This window comes from Musa acuminata, chromosome BXJ2-6 (assembly GCF_036884655.1).
Source record: "Musa acuminata AAA Group cultivar baxijiao chromosome BXJ2-6, Cavendish_Baxijiao_AAA, whole genome shotgun sequence".
NCBI classification, from domain to species: Eukaryota; Viridiplantae; Streptophyta; class Magnoliopsida; order Zingiberales; family Musaceae; genus Musa; species Musa acuminata.
The window spans coordinates 4,291,613-4,318,308 of record NC_088343.1 but is presented as its reverse complement, the minus strand read 5'-3'; the positions used below and the strand labels follow the sequence as shown (position 1 = coordinate 4,318,308).

Below are 26,696 nucleotides of genomic sequence, written 5' to 3'. Positions count from 1 at the left end.
TGTTTGTGATAAATATTTTGAATCTCCTAAAATTGCGTCTGAATATTTTAATTCTCCAATTCTTGTTATTTATATGAAATCCCTCTGACTCGTTCATATTCCTACGGAAATTATTAGCTAACATTAACATCTTGCTTTTCTGACATTGGTGGCTAAGCGTACAGCTAATGCGTAAACATGTGGTTATGGAACGAAAAAGCAACATCGAACCATCAAAATACAATGGTTTCGTAAGCTCATGCATCAACGTCGGCCGGGAGCCCGTGAACGTGATCAGCTCCATATAGTATGCAGATCGATAGCCAACTCAGCAATAGCACACGTCGATGGATTAATGAAGCTATAATATAATTGTATCGACGTTCATGCAAAAGGAAGAAGAAGATAAATCGTTTATGATTTCACGACTTTTACAGCTACTTATCGCAATCAGTTGATACGACCAAGCAACGGTTGATTAATATCAAGCGATATACCAAAACGACATTTTATAATCTCACACACATTTATGTGTATATATATATATATATATATATATATATATATATATATATATATATATATATATATATATATATATATGTATATATATTTTTATATTTATATACTTTCAGTTGAGAAAAGGCAAATAGAGACCGTCACTAACGTGCGCACACCAACCTGTCCCCGGAAACTCCTCCGTAGGCCGGCGAGGGGCGGAGCGTAGGAGATCGATGGGCGACTAGGCCGATGCCGGCGGGGAGGCGAACCGGGTGGAGAAGTCGCGGTAGCCCATGTACTCCTCCTCGGGGCACTCCCCGTGGCCCTCGTCGAAGTTGAGAGCGTAGCTTAAGGGGTCGTACTGGAACCTCGCCGACGCTACCCTCCATCCGCCGCCGTGCCGGTGGCGCCTGAAGTGGCGGATGAAGGCATTCCACCGCGGCCTGGCCACCAGCTCCGACCACTCACGCACCCTCGTCAGCGCCGCGCCAAACACCCGGCTCCACCACCGGCCTTCGTGCCGGCCGCCGACATCGTGGATTTGCTTCCACGACTCAGCGGAGGAGGAGCCGGGGGTGGACCAAGGGGTCCAAAGGCAGTCGAAGTAGCGGCGACGGCGGGGGGCGAAACTCTCGTCGACGATGGGCTCCAGGCGTATCTCCTTGGCCTCCATGGATGACCCGATCCGCTCAGAGTAAAAAGATCGATGGACTCGGTTCGGTCGGGGGAATCAGGGATCCGATTGAGAGGGGATGAGAGGAAGAGGAAAGGGAAGGGAGGAGAGAGGGCGAGGTTGGTTTTGTCGAGAGGGAAACCGTAACCATTCGCTTCTCTTCTCCTCCGTCTTCGTCGAGACACACGAACGGTGGGCTGTGGTGCTTTCCTTCATTAGGTGGGTATTTTAAGTTCTTGTACTTGTACTAATAGTAACAATAACAACTATAACAACATCAACAATAAACCGTTTATCTAATTAGAACGAAGGGCGGGGCCATTTAGTCTTTTCATTATTTTATTTATATTTATTAATTTTATTGTATTTTTGGGCTTTAGGCGTCCGTTAATCGCCCGTATTGGGCTGTCTAATAACAAAGCTAAAATTGGGATCGACATGCTAGCTCACACTTGACACGTCCACGTCACCCCTGATATATTTTTGCCACCTAAACATCACATCTCCGACCCACCATCACTCAGGTATGTACACCTATATAGAAACCGAAAGGGGATTGGTGGATCGGCTTAGAAGAAGATGATGAAGGCGAGGATGGAGATGGTCTTTCGGCGGAAGAGATGCTGCTCCAGAGGAGACGCGTCGACGTCTTCATTGGGAACAGGGGGAAACTCGATCATGCATACTGGGGTTCCAGAGGCTCGCCGGAGATCGTCCCAGAACCCGGCGACGGAGGAGACGCGAATTAGGGCTTCAACGGGGTCAATCGCGAGGTATTCTTCTCTTGGAGGGCTTTTTCGTAAATATATATTCTCTGTCGTAATTTGAAAAAGGAAATTGCTATTGGCAACCCTTATTTCCTACGAATCATCTTAAAAAATAATAAAATATAATTTTACTAAATACAATCTCTCGATTACTGATCATATCCTTATTTTTCACAACCTCAATTATCATTACGACAGAGTGAAAGAAAAATATAAATGTAACTTTAGTTATGCTCAAGAGATATACTGGAAGACGCTGAAAGCAGATGCAAGTATGTTGAAGTAAATTGGGCCTCGTTGGGCTATAAATGTACAACTGCATCTTCCCGGCCTGTCAAATTAACAGCATTAGATCATGTATGAAATTGATGATCACATTCACTTAGTTTTTATTTTCTTTGATGGTCTCCCAGCCACTCACAACACACACTGTTCTTCGATCCTCGATATGTATTATCATTTTGCAATTTTGGTGGAGAAACCATGTAGCTGACTCATAGTTTCATGTTATTTTAATTTGTTGGATTGTTCGAAGCCTTATATCCTGATATAAATATAAAGAGATGAGGTTATTTAAGATGCTTACTACATTTAAAATCTTGAATTATTTCTTTTGATTGAGATTTTTCTGTGGCTTTTTCAAAATGCTTGTTATGTTCAGTTGTAGTCTCACTGTGGCTACTTTTTGACCAGTGAATGCAATGCATATTCATGTTTGTATGCATATATCCATGAGAACATGTAAGTTGTTTTGCAGGCAAGCTTGGCCTTGCTAAGATTCTTTCATGATCACTTTTTTTGATCATTTGGTCATTCTGATCTAGTAAATCTATTTTAAAATTTTCTTATATTATAAAACTTATATATTATAAATGTAGGAGTGATATAAAGAAATTCCAATCATGAAGTGCTGACGATTGGAAGGGGCATGACTTCAAGCTCGTACCATTTGGCAAGGGCTAAAAGATCTGTCCTGGTAAGATTGATTGCTGGGATGATACTGGTGGAGCACGTGTTCGCCAATCTCATGTCTGCGAGCAGGGATGAAGAAGGAAGATATCAGCCTGAACGAAGCACCTGGTATTACTGTGCACAGGTGATCTGCTCTGTTTCTTGGGGCCACCAAATATGGAGGAGTAGAGATGGAAGATAAGCCCACTTGGTGATGCTTCTCTGAAAACAATGGTTTAAAGATATGTTTGTGAATAAAGCTGAGTTGTGGGCTCTACTGGAGAGACTCTCTCATTGCCAAATGCACATCAGACTCCATCCATGGGATAGCAGATATGTTCCTCATTTGATCCCTCTTAATTGCAAGACTTATCTATGTTGTGTATCATTTGCCTAATTGAGAGCATTAGAATCATTCACAACCCTGTGAGTTCTAGACAACTTATAATCTCCTGTGCTTTGTGGTTTCAGGAGAGGAATCCCTTGGAAACTTTCACCAAATGGAAGAGACTATCCATTTGGAGGTGCAACCCAGTCATTTAGGTAAGTGAGATTTAATTACTTCTAACAAGTGCCTATCATCATTAAATAAGTGGAGTGCATGTTTAGTTAAGCTAATCTAAATTAGCATAACATCATCAAATAACTGGAATGCATATTTAGTTCAGCTAACTTGATTTAGAATAGTGGTTTATCGCATTCTATAAAAGAAACAAAATGAAGTGGAATTTGGCATTGATGGTGATGATGTCGGTGATGTTCATTGATATCTGTCCGATTCGGTTCAGATCTACATGCGTAAAATATATGATATGGTCGGATGAGGGGTTTAGGTGTTCGTTTGATGATCGTCTTGTATAAAAATCGACATAAGATAAGGTTCTCGACGTGGTCTCTTCAATGCTCTAGTTAGTTCCAAAATGAGAAGTGAGTTTCCGAGTATATAGTAATTGATCGCGATTACTATGGCTTGGTGAACATTTTATAGTGAGCTCGATCTAAAAAAATATTCTACTATATAAATAGAATATTCTTCAAAATTTTATATTAGGCAAATGTCGAGATTCATTTTTCACTTGTTGATTGTGTTGTCGTATGTCAAGTCATGATTAAGGTAAATATTTTTCTTATCAAGTATCATATAATTTAATATAATTTGATACAAAATATTTTTATCTTTACAATTTTCACTTACTTTCTTGGCATCATATTATGTTGGTTTGTATCCTTATATGATAATGTTGATATATGACTTAATATCTTCCAAAAAAAATTATTTTATTATCAGTGTATTGATATTTGATGAATTATAATGCATACCATAAGATACACATCATGATAGTTTATGATATTCTAAAAGATATTTTGGTTACATTTTAGCCACACGATAGTTTGGATATCCATTCCAACAATATTATGTTCTATTGCTTCACACGACAACCAATCGAGAGTCTCTAAAAGTTCAAGTAAAATAAGGATAGACAAACTAATACACGTCTTTTGCTAGAATAAGCAGTAAAAATGATCGGTCGTGCAAGCACGATCGTCGTCATGACATGTCTATGACCTGCTGCATCTTGCGGTCGCTATTTCGTTCTTCGTACTCAATTGTGCAAACACATCTCCCCAACTTGATAACCACGATTTATACATGTCTCCTGTGGTGGACCCAGCTTTTGTTGCAGTCAAGATGACTAAATCCGGAGAGGAAAAAAAACAAGAAAAAAGCAAAAGCCTCTCGCGATCTCCTGAACCAGAATCGATTTGATGGATTATCAGTTTCAAACTGAACTAAAATCAGTCCTAGATGGTTTGGTTCCGGTTCCGATTTGAATCATTTGATTTTATAATTTTATAATTTTTATTATTTAAAAATACATTTATAATTTTTTATATTTTATATTTTATATTTAAAAAATAAAAATTAATGTTGTAATCAGAAATGTTTGAACCGGAACCAAAACTGCCGAGACGACCTTGTCATGCGCTTGAAGCTTGGTTGTCTCTTTTGCGGGGCATAGTTTAAAACCAATCATGTAAAAATAATTTTACATGATTCTTTAAAAATCAATTGTTCGCACAAGCAATCTAGTTTTGATACCGATATGTGCTTTATAAGTCAATTATGCGAGTGATAACATGTGTAACATATTATGTAATTTATTTATTTATTATTATTATCAATATTTTATTACTTTATGTTGCATATATTATGATATATATGGATCTGTATAATGAAAATCGGATCGTGATGATATCACGATAATGAGATCGATTCATCTTTAAACATAGACCATAAATAATCTCGGTCATATGTTACTCGAGAGGAATATTAAGATAATCGGATAGACTGATGTGTTATATACTCATCTATACAATGGAGGCAGTTGGTTTTATAGTTGCTCGTGTGGGGACACTAGGGATACAGTGCAGGTCCTCATTGAAGAATGAGTTCACTGATTGATTTGCTCATGGAATATTGGATGATTGATAATATCTCATTGTTAGACAATAATTCTGTAGTCTAGACTTGAGACGTTAAGGATGTCCTGTATAAGCACTCAACTTTTTGATACCAGACTTATAAGTCTGGAAGTTCCATATCTAATATAGTCGGTCATCATGAGTGATAGTTAACCTTACGAGGGCTATTGATTATCGATAAAGGATCATTCGCTCTCGATGTTATGAGAGAAATATCATATATGTTCTTACTCGAGCAAATCCCTAGTCAAGGTCATTCGTATTGAGAGAAAAAATTTTTCGGAAGAATTCGATTAGAGCAAAACTCGAGTAGATTTCATATGAGCTTAATAACATCATGCTTAGTATATGGTCTTTGAGATATTAGATGGATGAATGATTATAAATATACAATAATTAAGGAATATGACGTAGTAGCATGTCTATAAATAATGACTCGAGTGAATTAATATGAAGATAATAATTCACTAGATTAGAAGAAGTTCTTATAAGTGTGACTCACGACTAGCTTAATGTTGGGCCTAGAGAGTCACACACATACGGTAGGTGTTGCGACCAATATGGGTTCAAATATGAGATATCCGCTAAAGCTACTATCTTATTAGATATCCAATAAGCCATTGAATTATTAAATCTTTTGGGTGAGACACAATAAAACCTAATAAGAGATTATTGGATATAGATCCACTAACCCAAGAGACTTGGGTAATTGGATAAAAATAGAGTATTCAATAGTGTAGGATTTATTAGAGTTAAGTAGCATGAACCTCTATAAATATGAGGAGCCAAAAGGTGGACTAGGCTACTCTCCTCTTGGCTGCCTCTCTTATTCTCCTCCATCTTCTCTCCTCCCCGGCTAACAACCCCAGTTTGGGGTGTGTGGACAGCAAGAAGGGTCGGCCCCTTCTTGATCGTGGTGTAGCCTTATGGTGCGCGTGGAAAGGAAGATCGTGGTGCGATTTGAGGAGCATTGTCGCTGCATCTATCGTGTTGATTATCACTAGAAAGGAGGACAGTTGACCTCTTTCATCCTCTCATACAAATCCGAGATTTTTCAGGGATATATGATCTTCCTATGTAACTAATTTTACATGATACGTGTAGTTTTTGATATTGTGATTTTTAGTGTACCAATCTTTGCACGATGATGATATACTTTTCTCTAGGAAATCTGGGCTTTTTTATGTTATGTTCTTCCGCTGTGCATGTGATTCTCTAATCAAATTTCCCAATAGTCTTCGTCGTGGTGGATTCATCTTGGTGCGAGTTAGGTTTTTCCTACTTAGACACCTTGGGCACATTTGGCATAGGGTCTTCATCGTGGCGGATTTATCTTGGCTTGGGTCGGGTTTTCTCAACTCATATGCCTTGGACACATTTGGCCTAGTATCTCCATCATAGCGGATTCGTCTTGGTGCGAATCAATTTTTTTTGACTCACATGCCTCAAGCACATTTAGTCTAGTGTCTCCGTAGTAGGCTTCTTCTCTCCACTATGGTAGATTTCTTCCCCTCCCTACCATAGCAGATCTTAAGGTTCCAACCATGGCCGGCCTTCATCTTCTCTCTGTTGTGGTGGATCTCATCCCTTCTCCGTTATAGCGAATCTCAGGCTCCCACCATTATGAGCCTTTAAATCTTCTCTTTATTGTAGCGAACTTCTTCCCTTCTTCACCATGGCAGGCCTTCATATTCTCTTTACCATGGTAGATGTCATCCCTTATTCGTCGTAGCAAATCTCGAGCTCTTGCCATGGTAGGCCTTCAAATCTTCTCTCCACCGACAGACTTCTTCCCTTCTTCATCGTGACAGATCTCAGGGTTTCCAATGTAGCAAACCTTCAAATCTTCTCTGCGCCAGAGCAAACTTCTTCCCTTCTCCATCATGGCAAATCTTGGGGTTCCTGCCATGGTGGGCCTTCATCTTCTCTCTATCATCGTGGATCTCATCCCTTCTCCATCGTAGTAGATCTCAAGATCTTGCCATGGTGGGCCTTCAAATCTTCTCTCTGTCATAGTAGATTTCATCTCTTCTCTACTATAGTGGATTTCGGGCTCCCATCGTGGCAAACTTTGAAGCCTTAATCTGTCAATGTGGATTTCAAGGCTCATAATGTTGCAGCGGATCTCGAAACATCATTTCTTAGTGGCGGACTTTGAAGCCTCTTCCATCATGGCGGGCTTTGGGTTTTCCCACCATCGAGACTCCTTAGGGTTCGTTCCAAAGGGGACACTTATCTCAATCGTGGGAGGAGAGAGATCGATAGCTCTCCCTTAAATCCCTCACCCGCTAAAGAGCAGGGCTCATTCCCCACCTAAGCCTCTAGTGTCCAAATTCTTTGGGATCTCGGGAACTCCCAGTCTTACCTCCCCAAGATCTTTGAAGGGGCATTCCTCACATTGCCTCGGAAGGGCGGGTTAGTCTCTGGTTCCTACCCCTTGGCATTAAACCTACTCTCTTGTGTCAGGTCAGGATGTTTCTTATTTCTCACACTAATTTTTCTGGATCTTCTAGTCGTTAGTCCATTGAGGTTCATGCTCTGTCTTTATGCAGTTCGAGTGTAACATCCCTGATTAGTCCCACATCGAAAGTGGGCAAGACTAAGATTGACTTATAAGGGTTTGATGAGTGTACTACTATCAACTTCAGCTTAAGCATTTTGGGCGGTGGAGCTTCTCGGAACTTAAGATTCCATAAAGAGTTTTCACGATTATGATTTGGTAGTGAGTGCACCCCTCTTGGATCGCTTGTGATCTCAATACTGCATCCCGATCAACTTTGAGCTATATGCTCCCCGACCCAATTAGCGCCTCTTTGACCTGGTTCCAAGGACCTTCTACTTATCTTGTGATACCCTTAAGGTGGGACTCCGTCTCCGACTCCATCCGATAATAGTGTCTTGTCTCTAATGGTAGAGGATTTTGCTTTCTCATATAGTACCCAATTTGTGTCACTATCTTATAAAGTTTATCGGGGAGTGTGGAGGTGTCAGACATCATCTCGACTCGCACCCTTTTCATCTCCTGCTTTTGATATGCAAGGGATAAAACGACTATTACTTGGTCGCCCAAGGATGTTTCAAGGTGGGTGACGCTCATTCAAACAACAAAAGTTGGAGGGAATGCTAGTTTTACGTGAGTGCTAGCTAGGAATGGGGGTTCGCCCTCACTTGGTTGATGAACACTATTAATAACACCTCTCCTTTTCTATAGGAAGAGGAGGCAGATCAATTTGCGTCGCTTGAGGGAGATTCTTTCCTTCCAGGCGATGAAAAAGATGGATGAAGACTAGTTAGTTAATGCAAGTCTTAGGTAGCCCCTTAGGGTATAAACTGAACCTCCCATTTGCTCGAATTTTATCTTTAATCTTCAACTCTCGATATGAATTATCTTTAGATATGCACCTACACCACCTGAAGAAGGGATTATGTTCCACTTATTTTATAGTAAACTTAATCTAGAAAAATATTCTATAATATAGATAGAATATTTTTAAAATTTTATATTGGGTTGATATCCGAGATTCATTTTTCACTTATTGATCGTCTTACGGCGAGCTATCAAGGTAAACACTTTTCTTATCAAGTATCATATAATTTAATATAATTTGATACAAAATATTTTCATCCTTATGATTTTGTGATTATATTTTGTGATCTATATATTGTATGATAATATTAATATACGAGTGAATATCTTTCAAGAAAAAAAAATTTTATTGTCAGCATATTGATATTTGATGAATTATAATGCACGGTGATTATGATGACATTATATTATGCATACTGTAAGATACGAGATACGATGATAGTTTATGATATTCGAGAAAATATTTTGATCATATTTTAACCACAAGATCGTTTGGATATCCATTTCATTATACTGTAAGAAAATGTCCTTTGCTTTTTGATGTTGAAAAGTCGGAATCGTGTCAATTCCGGAAGCATGACTATGACTAGGCCTTGATATATTTCTTCGTGGTCACCTCATCTTTTGGCTAGAAAGTCTTAGTAGGTGCGATACCATAGCCTCTTTACTTCGCCATCGGAAGACCAAACAAATCAACCACGTTGATACTCCACCAAAGGATCAAACCCCAAATAAGCGTTTGTGCTGCTTGCTTGCGTGTGGAAGTGTAGTGCTCCACAATGGCAGCTCTTCACATCTCTCTCCTTCTCCTCCTCCCTCTGCTCACATTACTTCTCTTCTCGGGTAGGAGGAGGAAAGGCAACGCAGCATGGAAGCTCCCACCAGGGCCAAACACGCTCCCCATCATCGGCAACCTCCACCAGTTGGGCCACAGCCGCCTGCACCGGTCCCTGTGGGAACTCTCCAAGGAACACGGCCCTGTCATGCGCTTGAAGCTTGGCCATGTACCCGCCGTGGTCGTCTCTTCCGCGGGGTCGGCCGAGCAAGTCCTCAGAACCCACGACCTCGAGTGCTGCAGCCGGCCTCGCACCATCTCCAACGCGAAAGTCTCCTTCGGCGGCTCCGACGTGACCTTTGCCCCGTACGGAAGCCATTGGAGGGATCTGCGGAAGGTTTGCGTGGTGGAGCTCTTCACCACCAAGAAGACCACGTCCTTTAGACCAGTGAGAGAGGACGAGGTCCAGAGAACCGTGGAATCGATCCGTTCTCATGCTCCCAACTCGGTCGTCGTCAACCTGAGTGAGGAGCTGCTCTCTCTTGCTGCCAATATCACTTGCAGGACCGCCTTTGGCGGTCGCTGCCACGACGGTTTCCACCGCATCACCAAAGAGTGTCAAGAAATCCTTGCCACCTTCTTCGTAGCAGACTACTTCGCCATGCTCGGGTGGGTCGACGTTATCAGAGGAACGCAAGCCAGGCTTCAAGATGTCTTTCTTAAGCTCGATGTTTTTTGCCGACGACTCATAGATGACCATCTCGATCCAAGGAGGCAGCAATCCGACGATGGTGAAGACACCTTGGATGCTCTGCTCCGCCTCCAAAAGGACGACAACAATATTACAGACGCTCACATCAAAGGAGTACTCGTGGTGCCGTTTGCCGCCCTCATCAGCATCACCTGTACTTTCAGCATCGCATATAGTCAGTCATACACCAAGCTAGCTCAGTTCTTGATGATTCTGTAGGACATCTTCGTTGCCGGGTCCGACACATCGGCGTCGGGGCTGGAGTGGGCGATGACGGAGCTCATGAGGCACCCGGAGAAGCTGAGACGGGCACGAGATGAGGTGAGAGGCTGCGTCGGGAGGAAAGGGAAGGTGGAAGAGAGTGACGTCCACCAGCTCGCGTACCTCAAGTGCGTTGTGAAGGAGACACTGAGGCTGCACCCTCCCGCTCCACTGCTTGTTCCGAGAGAGACGATGGAGCACGTTAAGGTGGATGGATACGATGTTCCTCCCAAGACAACGATCTATGTGAACGCATGGGCGATAGGGAGGGATCCCAACTCATGGGAGCGGCCGGAGGTGTTCGAGCCAGAGAGATTCATGCGGAGCTCTGTGGACACGAATGGGCAAGACTTCAAGTTCATACCATTTGGGGAAGGTCGAAGGATTTGTCCTGCTAAGAACGTTGGCATGGCAACGATGGAGCTGGCGCTGGCCAACCTCTTGTATTCTTTTGATTGGGATTTACCAGATGGGATGAAGAAGGAAGACATCAGCATGGATGAAGCGCCTGGCATTGCTGTGCACAGGAAATTTCCTCTGGTTCTTGTGGCCACCAAGTATGGTGGAATAGATGTGAAAGATAAATCTGAATGGTGATTCTTCTCTGAAACCAAAAAAAGAAGGCTTAAATCTATGTTGTACGAACAGACCTCACCTGTGGGTTATACAGCAGTCTTTCTCATGGTGATCTTATTAAAATGATATTGTCTTCATGTTTCGATTGAACCGAATCATGATCATAAATAGTATTATCACATAATTACATATTATATATATATATATATAGGGAGAGAGAGAGAGAGAGAGAGAGAGGAATGAAGCAGCAGAATTGAAGTGATGATGTGGAGAGGAATCATTCCCATTTCGTCTACTCTGTCACATCTTTTTACCTAATTACGATAGTTGCATAACCATATCCTCTGGAGCACTGCACGAGCTCCCTTCCGCCACCACCATCTCTATCATCACCCTTTATTGTAGCTCCACTACTCGATCCCTCACCTCCTGTCACTCTCGACCACCAACTCAGCTAGTGCCCTTGCCACTTTCTCCGCTCTAGCATGACCTCTACGCTACTCCTCTCCACCCTAATAGATACTGCTTTCTCCTCCGCCAATGGCAGAACTTATTTTGCCGATTGTCCAAACCCGAACATTTCTAAGTCTCATCTTGCCTTGATCTGGTGCTCCAACTTGTCGAGCCGAAACTGGAGTCGGCCCAACTTGTTGTAGTAGCATTCACTCTAGGTCATCTCATTCTTCAACTCATCTCTCTCTAAGCACCAAAAAGAGAGAGAGAGAGAAGGAAGGAAGGCTTCTGTCAACCTTATAGGCCCTTTGCCAACCTTTCGTGCAACATGCTTCGACTCCAATGGGTGACCTCCCTTAGAACCTACTAGGGCCGACTCATGCCGTTGATGTTCCAAGATGAAGCGACCACACCCTCCTCTCCCTTAGTCACCTCATCACTGTCTGACTTTCAATGATAGTGATAGCAAATAAGATTTCTTCAACTATACGAGGAAATCTCTCAACTCTGTTGAGGAAAATCCTTTATTCCGTTGAGAGAAATCCTCCCTATGTATAAATAAGAGAGGCACATGTTAATGTATTCAAGTTTCTTTAATAATTTTTTTTTATCTTCTATTCTTTCCAATATTGTATCATAGTAGAACGAGGCTCCACGGCCATTGAAGCTTGCCATTCACCACATCCTTTACCTCTGCAGAGCAGAGAAGGGGGTAACTCTTTCCCGCCGGACTTACTTCCTCGTCGGACTCCCCTCTCCGTCCGCTGTACGACCGTCCACTGTACGGTGCGTTATGCCTTCGTTGCTACCCTAACAACTACCGTGACCACACTTAACGTCAGTGCGACCATAACAATGAGGGCCTGTTTTAGTGCAGTCGGCTACTCGCCCTCGGTAATGGATCCCTCTCCACAATCGTAGCCCACTGCCTCATTGTCAACTATCGATCCTCAGCTCCTGCTAAGAGCAAATCGTTGCAGCTTCCTTCTTTACTGTAACTTTATCTTCTATTGTAGCATCGTTGTAGCTACCTCATCTATTATAGCATTACTGTTCCTCTACCGTAGCATTACTGCTCCTAGCTTCCTCCTCCACTGTAGCTTTCTTCTCTACTGTAGCATCACTGTAACATCGTTGCAATTTCCTCCTCTACTGCGGCTTCTTCCTCTACTATAGCATTGCTATAGCTTTCTCCTCTGCTGTAGCCGTCGCCGTCGCAGCCGCAGCAATAGTAGCAGCGATATGCTCTTGCTCTACTCACGAAGCCTCTCGCTTATAAACTGTTTGTTTTGCATCGATCCAAGATTGGTATCCTTAACAGGAGCACCATTTTTGCGGGGGCATGATAGTAGGAAATCTCTCTACTCTGTTGAGAAAAACATTCTATTCCGTTGAGAGAAATCATCCCTCCTAATTTGTATAAATATGAGAGGGACGTGTTAATGCATTCAAGTATCACCGGATAGATGAAATCTCAAACTCGTTAGTAGGTTGTGGGATGTCAGGAGCCAAATCTTATTAGATTTCATGCAACCACCAAGGTCATATGCCTACTTGCAAAGATACCGATGAAGCCTCACACAAGCGACTGCATGTACAAATATTTGGAACATAAGGCCAAATCATTCTACAGCATATTTTGATGATGTGCGAAGCTAAATTGAACCCATAGCATATTTCAACGACATGCAAGGCTGAATCAGCCCGTAGGTTCATAGTGCATTTCAACAATGTGCAGAGCTAAATTGGCCTATAAGCGTAATAAGAGGGTGAACAATTAAAGTGGTCAAATGTAAAAACGATGCCGATTCAGAAAACTTTATTTTGATTAAATCCGTTTAACATAAAAAGGGTCGTAAAGTGGATTGTGTAGTCAAATAAATAAACAATATAAAGAGAAAGTAGGATATAAATGGCAAAGAAGAGATCATACGGGATTGGGATGAGTGGAGTTTTTATAAGCCCCAAATGGACTCAAATTTGAAGTCAAAATGATCTTATCCAGATTTTCAAGGTACCGAGGGTACCACCGTAAGTACTGGACGGTACCACCACCTGCCAGTTTGACACTAGACGACACTACCGCTTGACACACTAACACTGGGCAATACCATCGGTCAATCTGGTAGTACCATTGCCTGACATAGTTTGAAAGATTGTGTCAAGCAGTGGTTGGAAGACTGTGTCTAGGTAGTACCACCGTCTGACACAATCTAGGAGACTGTATCTGGATAGTACTACCACATAGTCTGGGTGAAACAACAGGCTTAATTCAGTCCTGATTCAGGCCCAATTGGCTCCTAATTGAGTTGACATTGTTTCATCTCAATACCAACTCAATTAGATCTAAACTAACTCGATCTAGACAAATTATTACAAAGCACAAATCATATATTGTCCGGCATGTCATTGGTTCTTCTGGCACTTCGTCTGATCCTTCGGTGCATCGTTCTCTCCTTCAATGTATTGCTCAATCAGCATATTGACTCCCGCAACTTTGATCTCTTTTGCACAATATCCGATCCTTTAGCCCGATGCTCGAACTCACTGCATGAAGCCCTTCTGCTGGCACGTCAACTGATCCTTCGGCCCGACGTCTAATCTCCTAGCATGTTTAACTCTAGCCCAACGTTTGATGCCTCTTACTTCAATCAATCTGTCTCTCGTTGATCGAAGTTAGTCCTACGTCATTCAAAACGTATATTAGATTACAAACTCATCAATTGATTTCATCATCAAAATATGAGATTTAACAATCTTCCTCTTTTTGATGACGACAATCAATTGATAACGGAGTTTAAACTAAACTCTCCCTATATAATTTCAATCGTGAATTATATGTAATACATCATATTATTACTTATATCATAAGTTCAAGTAGTACGTCCAAACCATCATACATAATAAAATTTTAGTTTATCATGCATGATCATCATTATACCTTCTCCCCTGCAACTAGTAATTTTTAAAACATGCAAGTTCTACTTCTATAGAACATGCAAGCTTAGTAAGTTTTAGAGATATGCTACATTTGTTTCTCTCTTGAGATGTGCAAGATAGTAATTTTTATATCTTGTTGAAATGGACAAGCTAGCAATTCTTGTTTCTTTTTGCAACGTGTAAGTTTACAAATTTTGCTTCTTGAGTTGGGTAAGATAATATATTTTTGTTTAGATTGTAAGTTAGTAATTTTTTCTTCCTTTTGCAATGTGCAAGTTTGAAAGTTTTACATCTTGACCTAGCAATTCTTTCTCTCCCTTTGTTATTATCAAAAAGAGGAATACAATGGTACAAAAAAAAAATTACATCAATTTTTAGATCATAACAAATATTAATAATAACGATAAGTTTACATCAATATTTTAATCATAAAAAATAAAAGATCAAGAATACTAAAAGACTATGAGTTATTTTTGACAAATCTCTTTTTAGTAAATAACAAAAAAAAGTTATAGGAGATTAAATAGTGAATTATATTTAAAGGTAATCTTATGTTATAAATTCTGAAAAATCAAGAGAAAATTTTAAATAAATATTCTAGGAATCATGTGAACGATATTGATTTTTATCATGCAATCCGATATATCATGTTTTTATCCTTGTGAATTGATCACCTGAACCCGAACGAACTGATGTCGCCAATTCGAATTCGACTTTGCTTTGTGACGTTGAAAAGTCGGAACCGTGTCAATTCCGGAAGCTATGACTATGACTAGGCCTTGATATATTTCTTCGTGGTCACCTCATCTTTTGGCTAGAAAGTCTTAGTAGGTGCGATACCATAGCCTCTTTACTTCGCCATCGGAAGACCAAACAAATCAGTCAATCACTTCGATTCTACACCACCACAGGATCAAACCCCAAATAAGCGTTTGTGCTGCTTGCTTGCGTGTGGAAGTGTAGCGCTCCACAATGGCAGCTCTTCACATCTCTCTCCTTCTCCTCCTCCCTCTGCTAACCTTGCTTCTCATCTCAGGTAGGAGGAGGAAAGGTACCGCAGCATGGAAGCTCCCACCAGGGCCAAACACGCTCCCCATCATCGGCAACCTCCACCAGTTGGGCCGCAGCCTCCTGCACCAGTCCCTGTGGGAACTCTCCAAGCAACACGGCCCTGTCATGCGCTTGAAGCTTGGCCATGTCCCCGCTGTGGTCGTCTCTTCCGCGGGGTCGGCCGAGCAAGTCCTCAGAACCCACGACCTCGAGTGCTGCAGCCGGCCTCGCACCATCTCCACCGCGAAACTCTCCTTCGGCGGCTCCGACGTGGCCTTCGCCCCGTACGGAAGCCATTGGAGGGATCTGCGGAAGATTTGCATGACGGAGCTCTTCGCCACCAAGAAGATCACGTCCTTTAGACCCGTGAGAGAGGACGAGGTCCAGAGAACCATGGAATCGATCCGTTCTCGTGCTCCCAATACGGTCGTCATCAACCTGAGTGAGGAGTTGCTCTCTCTGACTGCCAATATCACTTGCAGGACCGCCTTTGGCGATCGCTGCCGCGACGGTTTCCACAGCACCGCCAAAGAGAGTCAAGCAATCTTTGCCACCTTCTTCTTAGCAGACTACTTCGCCATGCTCGGGTGGGTGGACGTGATCAGAGGAACGCAAGCCAGGCTTCAAGATGTCTTTCTTAAGCTCGATGTTTTCTGCCGACGACTCATAGATGACCATCTCGATCCAAGGAGGCGGCTATCCGACGATGGTGAAGACACCTTGGATGCTCTGCTCCGCCTCCAAAAGGACGACAACAATATTACAGACGCTCACATCAAAGGAGTACTCGTGGTGCCGTTTGCCGCCCTCATCAGCGTCACCTGTACTTTCAGCATCGCATATAGTCAGTCATACACTAAGCTAGCTCAGTTCTTGACGATTCCGTAGGACATCTTCGTTGCCGGGTCGGACACATCGGCGTCGGGGGTAGAGTGGGCGATGACGGAGCTCATGAGGCACCCGGAGAAGCTGAGACGGGCACGAGATGAGGCGAGAGGCTGCGTCGGGAGGAAAGGGAAGGTAGAAGAGAGTGACCTCCACAAGCTCGCGTACCTCAAGTGCGTCGTGAAGGAGACACTGAGGCTGCACCCTCCCGCTCCACTGCTTGTTCCGAGAGAGACGATGGAGCACGTTAAGCTGGATGGATATGATGTTCCTCCCAAGACAACGATCTATGTGAACGCATGGGCGATAGGGAGGGATCCCAACTCATGGGAGCGGCCGGAGGCGTTCGAGCCTGAGAGATTCATGCGGAGCTCTGTAGACACGAATGGGCAAGACTTCAAGTTCATACCATTTGGGGAAGGTCGAAGGATTTGTCCTGCTAAGAACGTTGGCAAGGCAACGATGGAGCTTGCGCTGGCCAACCTCTTGTATTGTTTTGATTGGGATTTACCAGATGGGATGAAGAAGGAAGACATCAGCATGGATGAAGCGCCAGGCATTACTGTACACAGGAAATTTCCTCTGGTTCTTGTGGCCACCAAGTATGGTGGAATAGAGTCGAACGATAAATCTGAATGTTGATTCTTCTCCGAAACCAAATTATTGACTCGATTCAGTTTCAATTTGGATTGAATCATGATCATAGCAAGTGCTCATCTGAAGAATTTAGCTTACAAATGGTCCGTATCGAAGTCACATAAAGTAAATGTCCAAAACTGTCGAATTAAATGTAGGGGACTTGGTTTTGCATAAGGCTAAAGTTAGTAATCCTACCCACAACCATAGGGAAGGGAAGGATTATACTGTATCCTATTGCAGTGGAGGGGGCAAGCAAAGTGTCCTGCCTCACTGCAAGAGTGCTAATGCAGAAGAGGTAACATGACTTGTAAGGTTAGTCATCTTGTCGAGTAACAATCAGTAATCTTAGGTCAGACACCAACGCAATCGAGTCAAAAATCAAATGAATCTAGTATGGGTGATGTGGTCGTCGGCGTCTCAACTTGTTTTGAGAGACGCCTTCTTGGCCTTGTGATGGTAAGATTTTTTTTGTAGCCTTGTCATGATCACAAACAAGTCCGTCGAACATCCAATGTGATGTGATGTGCATCCATTCAGCTACTGCTAAGTTCAGGGCTGAGGACAACTCACATGTGACGTTCTTGGCCTGCTAACAACGTTGGGAAGAAGGAAGACATCGGCATGGATGAACCACCTGATATTACTGTGCACAGCAAATGTCGTGGAATAGAGGTGAAAGATGAGATGTCAACGTGAGATGGTGAAAGAAAAATAAAACGAAAAAACAAGAATATGATATGCTTTGAAATAAGATGGGAGTCAAAGAGGATATTTAATAGGCATCTCAATTGCATATTTTCCAAAGGATATTTATCTGAGGAATAAGTGGTGACGTGGGAGACGCGTCGGTCCCATTTGGTCTTACCCTGTGGTGTATTTACTCAACTGTGACAATTGGATGGTCAGCTCCTCCAGAGCTCTGTACGAGCTACCCCCCTCCGCTACCGCCGCCACCGCCCTTCCCCGTAGCTCCGCTACCCGATCCCTCACCTCCTGCCACTCTCCCCCCTCCGCCACCGACTCAGCCAGCGTCCTCGCCAGCTCCTCAGCGGCTGGCGTGCCCTCTGCGCCGCTCCCCTCCCCCACCCTGACAGCTACCCCTATGTCCTCCACCAGCAGCTTCGCGTTCACGAACTGCTCCGCCTCCATCGGCCAGACCAGAAGCGCCACGCCCGCCGTCACCCCCTCCAGCACCGAGTTCCACCCGCAGTGAGTCACGAACGAAGCCACCGCAGCGTGGCCCAGGATCGCCACCTGCGGCGTCCATCCCCGCATCACCATCCCTCTCGCCCCCTCTCGCCCCTCCGGCGCCGCCGCAGCCCCGCCGAGCGCCCACAGGAAGCGGACCCCGCTCTTCTCCAGCGCCGCCGCGATCCCGCCGATCTGGGCCTCCGTCGGCGTGTACTGGCTTCCGAAGCAGATGTACACCACCGATCGCGGCGGGCACGCGTCTAGCCACGCCATGACCTCCTCCGCCGGGACGGAGGTGCGCCCGCCGCGCCCCTCCACGGCTCCCGCCGGGCGGATCGGCCCCACAGCCCAGACGCGGTCGTGGCCGTAGGATCGCCTCAGGTGGGCGAGGTAGTCGCCCTCGAGGGCGTCGAAGGTGTTGATGACGGCGCCCCAGCTGGCGGCGTTGGCCAGGAAGGAGTCCTTGGCGAACTCCCAGTCCGGGTCGCCGGCCTTGTAGCGGCGGTAGACGGAAGGGAGGTGGGCGAAAGGGAAGGAAGGGGCGGACGTGAGAGAGGCGAGGGTGACGGAAGAGGAGGAAGCGGCAGCGCCGGAAGGGGGGGCGGGGGGCATCTGTCGCCAGACGTGGTCGAGGACGGAAACGCCGAAGGCGCCGGAGGAGTAAAAGACGACGCGGGGGATGCCGAGGTCGGCGGCGAGGTGGTGGGTCCAGCCGATGAAGAAGTCGGAGAGGAGGGCGAAGGGAGGGCAGGTGAGGGAGCGGGCCCAGGAGACGACGGCGGGGCCGAGGGAGGAGAGGGCGTGGATGAGGGCGGCGACGGAGTTGCCGTGGGAAAGGTGGCGGACGTGCTCGACGCCGGGGGCGAGGGTGGAGAAGGAGAAGGGGAGGACGAGGGGGAAGGCGGAGGGGGTAGCGGCGAGGAAGTGGTCGAGGAGGGGGAGGTTGGCGGGGGTGACGACGACGGTGAAGGAGAGGCCGGGAAGGCGGAGGGATAGATGGTGGACGAGGTCGAGGAGGGGGATGAGGTGGCCCTGAGCGGGGAAGGGGAAGACCAGGAGGTGGAGGACGTCGCCGGTCGTCGACATCAGTCTTGACCGACCCGGGCTCGGTGGTGCGAACGGAGGAAGGCGAGACCTAACTTGCTGGGGCGGAAGCCGTCGCCATCGCACGTCGTGCATTCATCACATGATGTGACCTCCATTTAAAATAAATAATTTTATTTCTATATTAAAAAACATAACACGTGATTTAAAAAATAAATAATTGTATTTCAACATGTGACATGTTATAATTATTCATTATTTTTTTTCTCGTCACTTTTAACTCATACGTCACATCACGTATTATGTTTTTCATCAATATTAAGACAAATAAAATTAATTTTTTATTTTTAAAATTATAAAAATCATAATATAATTTTTTTTAAATATAAAATTATGTTAACAGAGTCTAAAAATAGAAAATAATCTATGATTAATCCGAAGATGATAACGTCAGTACTAAGACGGCATGGTGATCATCATATTGTTCATATTTACTTTTATGAATAATATGAGGACCAACTATAATGAACTTAAAGAGTATTAATGAAGTTGAGTATAGCACAAATTGTTGACCAATCAAGTTATCAATGTACTAGTCAAACTGTTCTTCATTTCTCTGAATAATCTTACTTATATATACAATACTTTTTATTTCTTCAATAAAAAGTATCTAACAATAAATGAAAAGGATCCAACAAAATAAAAAAAAATGTTGGATTTACATGTTAAAATAAATATGTTGACTTGCAAACATAAATAAAGCCAAGATTGATGGTTGATCAACTCAAAAATGCGAGCATTAATTTGTAAATAGCCTCAAGAACTCTCCATGTCTAAAAAAAAAGCCCACTTTATAAAGCAAGTTTAATTCTAACTAAACATTTAACGCAAACACAAGAAAAAGGTTCCCTGTTTAACTATGACCAATCCATGAAGCTCTCACTTTGCCTTGTAACTATTGACTAAGAAAAAAGAAACATAAATGCAAAGAAATAATGGTCATGGATGACAATCATGGCTAACCTAATTTTCCTTGATCCAGATTGAACAAAGAGAGCATGGTCGATCAGATGTAAAGCTTAAGTTCACAGCTCAATGAATTACTTTGTGCCATTACAAGTAACATAAAAGCTAAAATGTCATAATCAATGAACAATACGAGCTAGTCTTGACAAAACAAGATCATCATTATCTTGGCAGGAAGGAGAGAAATGTCTGTATCTGAGATCTTGTACATAGAGACAGAAATTTGATGAACTCACAAATAAAGGAATCAGAGATGACGTACAGGGAATGTGGCCTTCTCGACTCTGAGACAGCATTACATTCTGAGCAAGTAGGCGCTATCGGCAAGAACTGTGCAAGTTCAGCATTATAGTATGCATGAAGACAGCTGCATCACCTTTGGTTGTTTAACTTGACAGCTTAGATTTTGTCAATATCACTATCTAAGCCCTGCATAACACAAAAATTTCAACTGAGCAGACAAATACACTTCTTATTCTTCCTAACATAAAACTATACTAATTCTCGCAAATACATGTTTTGCATCTTAGTTCCTTTTTTATTGTTCTTTTTGAAAATTTATAGTGTCACTAATTACTTTAATCCTTTTCTAGAATAGCTTTGAATATCTCCCTTAATCTTACAATTTGATATAAAAAAAACTCTTGTTCCATTTATCTACATCTTTTCTATCATCAAAATTATGTTAAATACAATCGATCTATCTCCTAAACCTTTTCAAACTACAAGTATACAATTAGCTATTTTCAGTCGTAATTTAATCTTCTTTGATACTTCTTTTATCATATTTGTTCTAATCTCATGAATAAATCCATGATTTATAAACTTCCCACCGTCGTTTTAATTTAACACATAATCGTCATTAAAATGTTTATAAAAAAATAACACAACAACAAAGGGCAAAAGATAGTTATTGGTCATAATAAAGGTGTGATAAAATAGAAGACCATATTGGTCATGCTAGCAAGTAAATAGCCACAAAAGACCATGTGAAAATAAAACCAACTATTTGTGACAAGTTTGCATGAGCAATGCAAATTCAACAAAATGAGATTAAATAGAATATGATGGGATAGTAATTCGATGTAATACATAAATACTATCATTAATTAGAAGCTGAATGAATATTCAGATCACATGATTTATATCATCATAGCATTAATCTCATCTATGAAAAAAACATAACAATGTCTTTTCCTTTAGTTTCTTGTTGGATCGCAAAGAGCAAGAGTTACTCAAAGCAACCAGACCGTCATATGTTACAGTAAAATGGACACTAAAAACTACTGAATTTCATGTGTTGGAAATTTGTGAGGTATCTTACCGAGGTGCTCCCAATCTTATTAAGATCATCATCCAAACCATCATTCCCATCATCTGTAACAGCATAAGATTATTATGAGGCAGGAAGTTGTAACTAGTAACTACTTTATTCTAGAAGCGACAAAGACGAATTGTAGAGTTACTCAAAATATGAAAAGACAGCGAGTCCATTGAGGTTGCAGAAACATTTATTATATATTTTTAACCATAAATTATGATAAAAAAATGTATAAATGGAATATTGCATACCCAAACCCTCATCATCACTTCCAAGATCTCCCAGAAGGAACACATCCAAGTCCTCTACGGTTGATGAGGTAGTAGTCTTTTGCAGTTTTGTTTCTTTTGATTTTGCTGCAGAAGCTGAGACAGCAGTTGGATTTTCCTTGATTCTATCAACTTGACTTTGCTCTGCTTTAGTCTTCAACTCTTCCATATACTGTTTCTCGTAGCTGATTTATTGTAAAGACAGCTAAAGTCAGTATTGGCTGCCTGCTTCCTTTGCCCCAGTGAGAGCTCAGGTTAGTGTCAAACAAGCATACATCTCACAGAAAAAACATTAAAGTATATATAAAATTCTTGTAAATAAAACATGCATATTCCAGTCCCAAGACTCAGCTTGAACAGTTGATTCAGTGCTAAGTAAAACAGTAAACTGGAGGGAATGAAGGCTAATCATAACATGATTTTCTGCATTTAAAGGAGAGAGACAACCATCTAGTGAAAGCAATCTGAAATCTGAAAAGGAAAAGAAAGAGCATGACATACCACTTAATCAAACTACCATCCAAGACTTGTCAGTAAGCATAACACAAAGAATTCTGACCATAAAAGATTTTCTTTCAAAAGTAAGTTGATTCAAAAGTCAATCCTTGATTAGGAAACAAACATATTTCCAATATAATTATGTATAATCTGGATCTGTTAACATCCTTAATGGACAAGTAATTTCAGCCTTTTGTTTGATACCGAGCCTAATTGGGATATGCAGGATTTTAAATGTTATCAAATATTTTTTATGGAATTTTCTACTAGTCCAAAAATGCTACAAAACTGACTGTCATTTTATATCCTTTATCAACATAAGAATTCTAAAATTTGGATGGTATCAACAGGCTACAGAAGAAAAGATACTTACGGAGCCACATAACTGTTTATGAGAGTAAAATATATCCGCCAGAATTTCCTCTCCTTCATATAGCGTGGGCATAGCTCATATCTGAATGTTGATATTTCCTGAAACATTAGATGTAAATTATCCAGTCATAATCTTATGTTTAACAAAAAAAAAAAAGAAGAAGAAGAAGAAGGATGGCATTGCTGACATTTCATCGACAAGATTAGCATACACAAAGGGTAAGTTAACTATGATCAAGTAACATAAAGTTAACGTCGTCTTCACATTGCAGTACTGAAAGATTATGAATTAATTAACAGAATTGGTTCTTTCAGAACTTCACAAGATGTAAAATGAGAGATTCAATACAAGCCAAACTATTGAAAAAATTAAATTGACACAAGAAATAAGTTTAACAGAATGAAACACCTTCACTGTCGACAGAACAAGTGTAGCATGCCTTGCTTGCCATTCATTAAGATCCTGCCTCACATTTGACACTGTGGGAACGTCTGACATCTCTGGTTCATCTACAAAGATAACACAAATGTAGTAAGATTAACCTTGAAAATTAGAATTAAAAGATACTGCATATCTTCTGACGAACAAATTAGCAATAACACCCTACATAGGCTATTACAGAAAAATAAGCAACAAGGTAATCCAGAAAACTCGTTGCACAGGAACACAAACACATCAATAGAACAACTTCAGATGCCACATAAATTCCTGAAACATTTTGTTATAACAGCGTAACAACAAATAATTGAGCTATCAATTGCATTCGGAGCCCATAATATTATCAAATCGATCATGTCAAGTCCGTCTCTTTCAATTAAAGCTTCAATCAAGAAGATAGACAACCGTGAAATGCAAACACAGATGATAAAATCGAGTGAAACAAGGAGGGAAGAAAGGATCTAGCGCGCACCTTGCATGGGGAAATCCCTGAAAGTACTAAGCTGGATCCCCTTCACGAACTCTCTCAGCTCCTCGGTGACCCCAAACCTCTCGAGATCCGACCCGGGGTCGGGAGCAACAGCCGCATTGGATCCCTGCCCCAAGGTGGAAGGGATCGGGATGGGGATGTCGACGGCGAGGGTCTTGATCTGGTCAGCGGCGCGGAGGGCCTCGGAGCGGAACAAGTCGGCCTTCTTGGAGGCCTCGGCGGCGATCTCCTTCGACTTCTTGGTCGTCTCGGAGACGAACTCCTGAGAGATCCTGGCAGCGTCCCTGGTGAGATCCTGCGACCGCTTCGCCGCCTCCTCGGCTAAGCCCTTCGCCCTCTGCCACAGATCCATGCCCGATCCGGCGATCCCCACCACTCCCCGAGACCCGGAAGAAGACGCGACCAACATCTCTCTCAAGGTAACTTATTTACGCATTTATTCGTATTCCAGAACTATAAACTTACATATACGCCCTTATAGTATATAAGATGTATGTTATTCCAATATGCTATTTCTATATTTACAAGGATATACTTGTAAATTAATGAGGACAAATACATGATCTTCAAAATTCACAGGAGAAGGACGGGATCTAATACAAGACCGTATTGTAAGAGAAATTTAGTATGACACTTGGAGGTTGGATCCGATGTTTATGATGTATATATATGTATATGTATATGTATATGTATATGTGTGTGTATATATATATATATGTATATTTGTATATATATATAAAATCTAGTAAGGTTGATCTATTGGGATGTGCCACACAATGGAGTAATGGCAATGGAAAACACTAATAAAGTAGTCCAAATTAGCATTAAATTATCAGATATAACACTAATAAATTCTAAACAACTGATAGCTTACCAATAATTTAATTCTATTAGAATCTGTAAGGATGTCAAACAATTCAAGATATGGAAAACAGAATCTGTAATCAAAATTTGAGTTCCTGCCCAATTTTTTTTTTTCTGAGCAAAACATTGTCTATGATCACACTGAAGTCAAAACTGGAGGAATTTACATGGCAATGATCTCTGTCTAGCTGCTGAGCAGCTTTATCTTTATGAGTTCTTGTGATTCTAAAGATCATAGACATCTAGGAAGCCTTCATTCATGCTTAAACTATAGGCTAAGATCTTGATATAATATTTAGAGAACACAACTGAGTCTGTAGATAATAGCAGCTGTATCTATCAACTTCAAAAGATCTATGACAGATCTTGATATAATATTTAGAGAGAAATGTGTTCTCTTTTTCAGAATGAAAACATTTAAAGGGGATTGTTAAAGCAATTCCATCTCATTCAAGGAGACCAGAAAGAAAGAGTTCATTTCTGAGCTTTGAGCAGCTCACAAGTACTCAGTTGAGAAAGAAAACTAAACAGGAAAAGAAAGTAAAGTCATCTCCTTCTCATATTACTTCAGTTTCCACTAAGATCTTTTCCTAAGCCTTCTCACAACTGAAAGAAACAGAACTCTTCCAAACCTAATATCTATTGATCTACCAAGATCTGCAATGCCTCCAACATCCTCAAAAATCATCAGAAGTAACAAAGCTCATAGAGATCATAAAAAGAAGAATTAGAACAGGAAGATCTTTTAAGTAAATACCTCAAAGTCCTGCCTCCTTTTTCTCCTCCTCACCAAAAGGTCAAAACTTCTGAAGATATCAGCTACTTGAGACAAATCTGCTGCCTACTTCAGAAGCCACTTATTTAAGTTAATCTAATCCTATAACTCACATCAAATGAATCACTGATCCAACATGCATAAACCCAAGTTGATAATAGTAGATCTATATAATCATATAAACCAAGACAAATATACTCTCACCTTGTTTTAATCAGCTACTTTTCTGCATGCCTCACTTCATGTACCATGGTAGCAATACAATTAATTCTTATTCCTCCAGCAATATCATCTCTGCACATAATTTAAAATGAGAAACAAAAGAAAATACAAGTTGATGATGGCTGCATAACATTTACAGGGGAAGAAGAAAAATGATGGCATGCCATGTTGCAGATACCCAAGAACTGTATCTTTGTTTGTGCTTCTTTCCATGATATTTCTTCAAGCCCTTGCCTTAGCCTTGCATAGATTTCAGACTGTCTTAACCCTGGTTATAATAATTCTTCTTCCTCAAACAAAATCATATCTACACATCAATAAAAAAAGTGGCACAGAAGGAAAACACAAGAGAGGCAATTGTTGGGGATGGATGATACAATGAGCAAGCAAATAATCTTTCTCCAAGATATGCATAGGAAGAGGAAAACTTGTGCAGATCATTACTAGCATTTTGTCCCGGAATTAGTTGGCCCATATGAAGAACCTCAACTACAAGCTTGGCAAAACTGTTCTTGAATCATATCACTGTGCCTTTATGTGCTATTATGCCCTGCTCTCATTTCTGTAGATCAGCAGCTGTGCTGCTCCAACAGTGATATACTTGATGTCTTATCTATACACTTCTTCCTTCTCTTGATACTAATGCTTTGTAATCAAGATCTTTCTGGTCTGATGAAATGATCAAGCTAAGATAGACTACTGGAATCTCTTTCTGCCTCTCTTAGCTTTGATAATTTCATCTATGAAATACTTGGGAAACAATATTTTAGAAGGAAGAATCAACCAATGCTCAATTAGGCAAGCTATTAGCCACATACTGGATTTCATGAACATCCCTAATTTTCAGGGAATGGAGGCAAAAGAATAAAAAACTGGAAAATATCTATTTTTCTGGTTGATGTCTACATCCATAGTGATGTGGTCAATCAAATAATTCTTGGTGTATCAATTTATGAAATATTTTAATATGAAGGATATCATTGTATATTTTTTAGAACAACTTGTGATTCAAGTTTCTATACCATTTTATAATGTGCTGTTAGCCACTTTCTTCACACAATTTTAGGTGGAAGAGATTATTTGATGATAAATAAAGTATAATATAAAACTGTGCAAAAGAATATATATATATA

At 41.7% G+C, this 26,696-nt stretch overlaps 5 protein-coding genes across 8 annotated transcripts; 2 read left to right on the top strand and 3 right to left on the bottom strand.

The window, feature by feature from the left end:
- Window positions 1–335: 335 nt before the first annotated feature.
- On the bottom strand, window positions 336–1,358 carry LOC135614316 (uncharacterized). Its single transcript, XM_065111533.1, has one exon. It carries the CDS (start codon window positions 1,151–1,153, stop codon window positions 722–724), a length of 432 nt encoding a protein of 143 aa, XP_064967605.1. The 5' UTR covers window positions 1,154–1,358; the 3' UTR covers window positions 336–721.
- A 354-nt stretch (window positions 1,359–1,712) lies between these two features.
- LOC103988211 (cytochrome P450 71A1) lies at window positions 1,713–11,191 on the top strand. Of its 4 annotated transcripts, none has more exons than XM_065111531.1 (5): window positions 1,713–1,926; window positions 2,799–2,896; window positions 3,017–3,414; window positions 9,570–10,371; window positions 10,468–11,191. In XM_065111531.1, exons 4-5 carry the CDS (start codon window positions 9,706–9,708, stop codon window positions 11,104–11,106), a joined length of 1,305 nt encoding a protein of 434 aa, XP_064967603.1. In that variant the 5' UTR covers window positions 1,713–1,926; window positions 2,799–2,896; window positions 3,017–3,414; window positions 9,570–9,705; the 3' UTR covers window positions 11,107–11,191. The 4 variants fall into 4 exon arrangements, with proteins under 4 accessions (XP_064967603.1, XP_064967602.1, XP_064967601.1 ...); XM_065111530.1 differs by having other exon boundaries at window positions 2,962–3,414; XM_065111529.1 differs by having other exon boundaries at window positions 2,799–3,414.
- A 4,144-nt stretch (window positions 11,192–15,335) lies between these two features.
- On the top strand, window positions 15,336–17,096 carry LOC135614312 (cytochrome P450 71A1-like). Its single transcript, XM_065111525.1, has 2 exons — window positions 15,336–16,320; window positions 16,417–17,096. Exons 1-2 carry the CDS (start codon window positions 15,451–15,453, stop codon window positions 17,053–17,055), a joined length of 1,509 nt encoding a protein of 502 aa, XP_064967597.1. The 5' UTR covers window positions 15,336–15,450; the 3' UTR covers window positions 17,056–17,096.
- A 711-nt stretch (window positions 17,097–17,807) lies between these two features.
- Window positions 17,808–19,433, bottom strand: LOC135614313 (flavonol 3-O-glucosyltransferase UGT89B1-like). The gene has a single exon (XM_065111526.1). The coding sequence runs from the start codon at window positions 19,420–19,422 to the stop codon at window positions 17,914–17,916; it is 1,509 nt and encodes a 502-aa protein (XP_064967598.1). The 5' UTR covers window positions 19,423–19,433; the 3' UTR covers window positions 17,808–17,913.
- A 927-nt stretch (window positions 19,434–20,360) lies between these two features.
- Window positions 20,361–24,118, bottom strand: LOC135614314 (uncharacterized). The gene is made up of 6 exons (XM_065111527.1): window positions 23,685–24,118; window positions 23,183–23,283; window positions 22,775–22,872; window positions 21,886–22,088; window positions 21,638–21,690; window positions 20,361–20,742 (listed from the first exon to the last, which is right to left on the bottom strand). The coding sequence occupies exons 1-6, from the start codon at window positions 24,109–24,111 to the stop codon at window positions 20,713–20,715; spliced, it is 912 nt and encodes a 303-aa protein (XP_064967599.1). The 5' UTR covers window positions 24,112–24,118; the 3' UTR covers window positions 20,361–20,712.
- Between the last annotated feature and the right edge of the window lie 2,578 nt (window positions 24,119–26,696).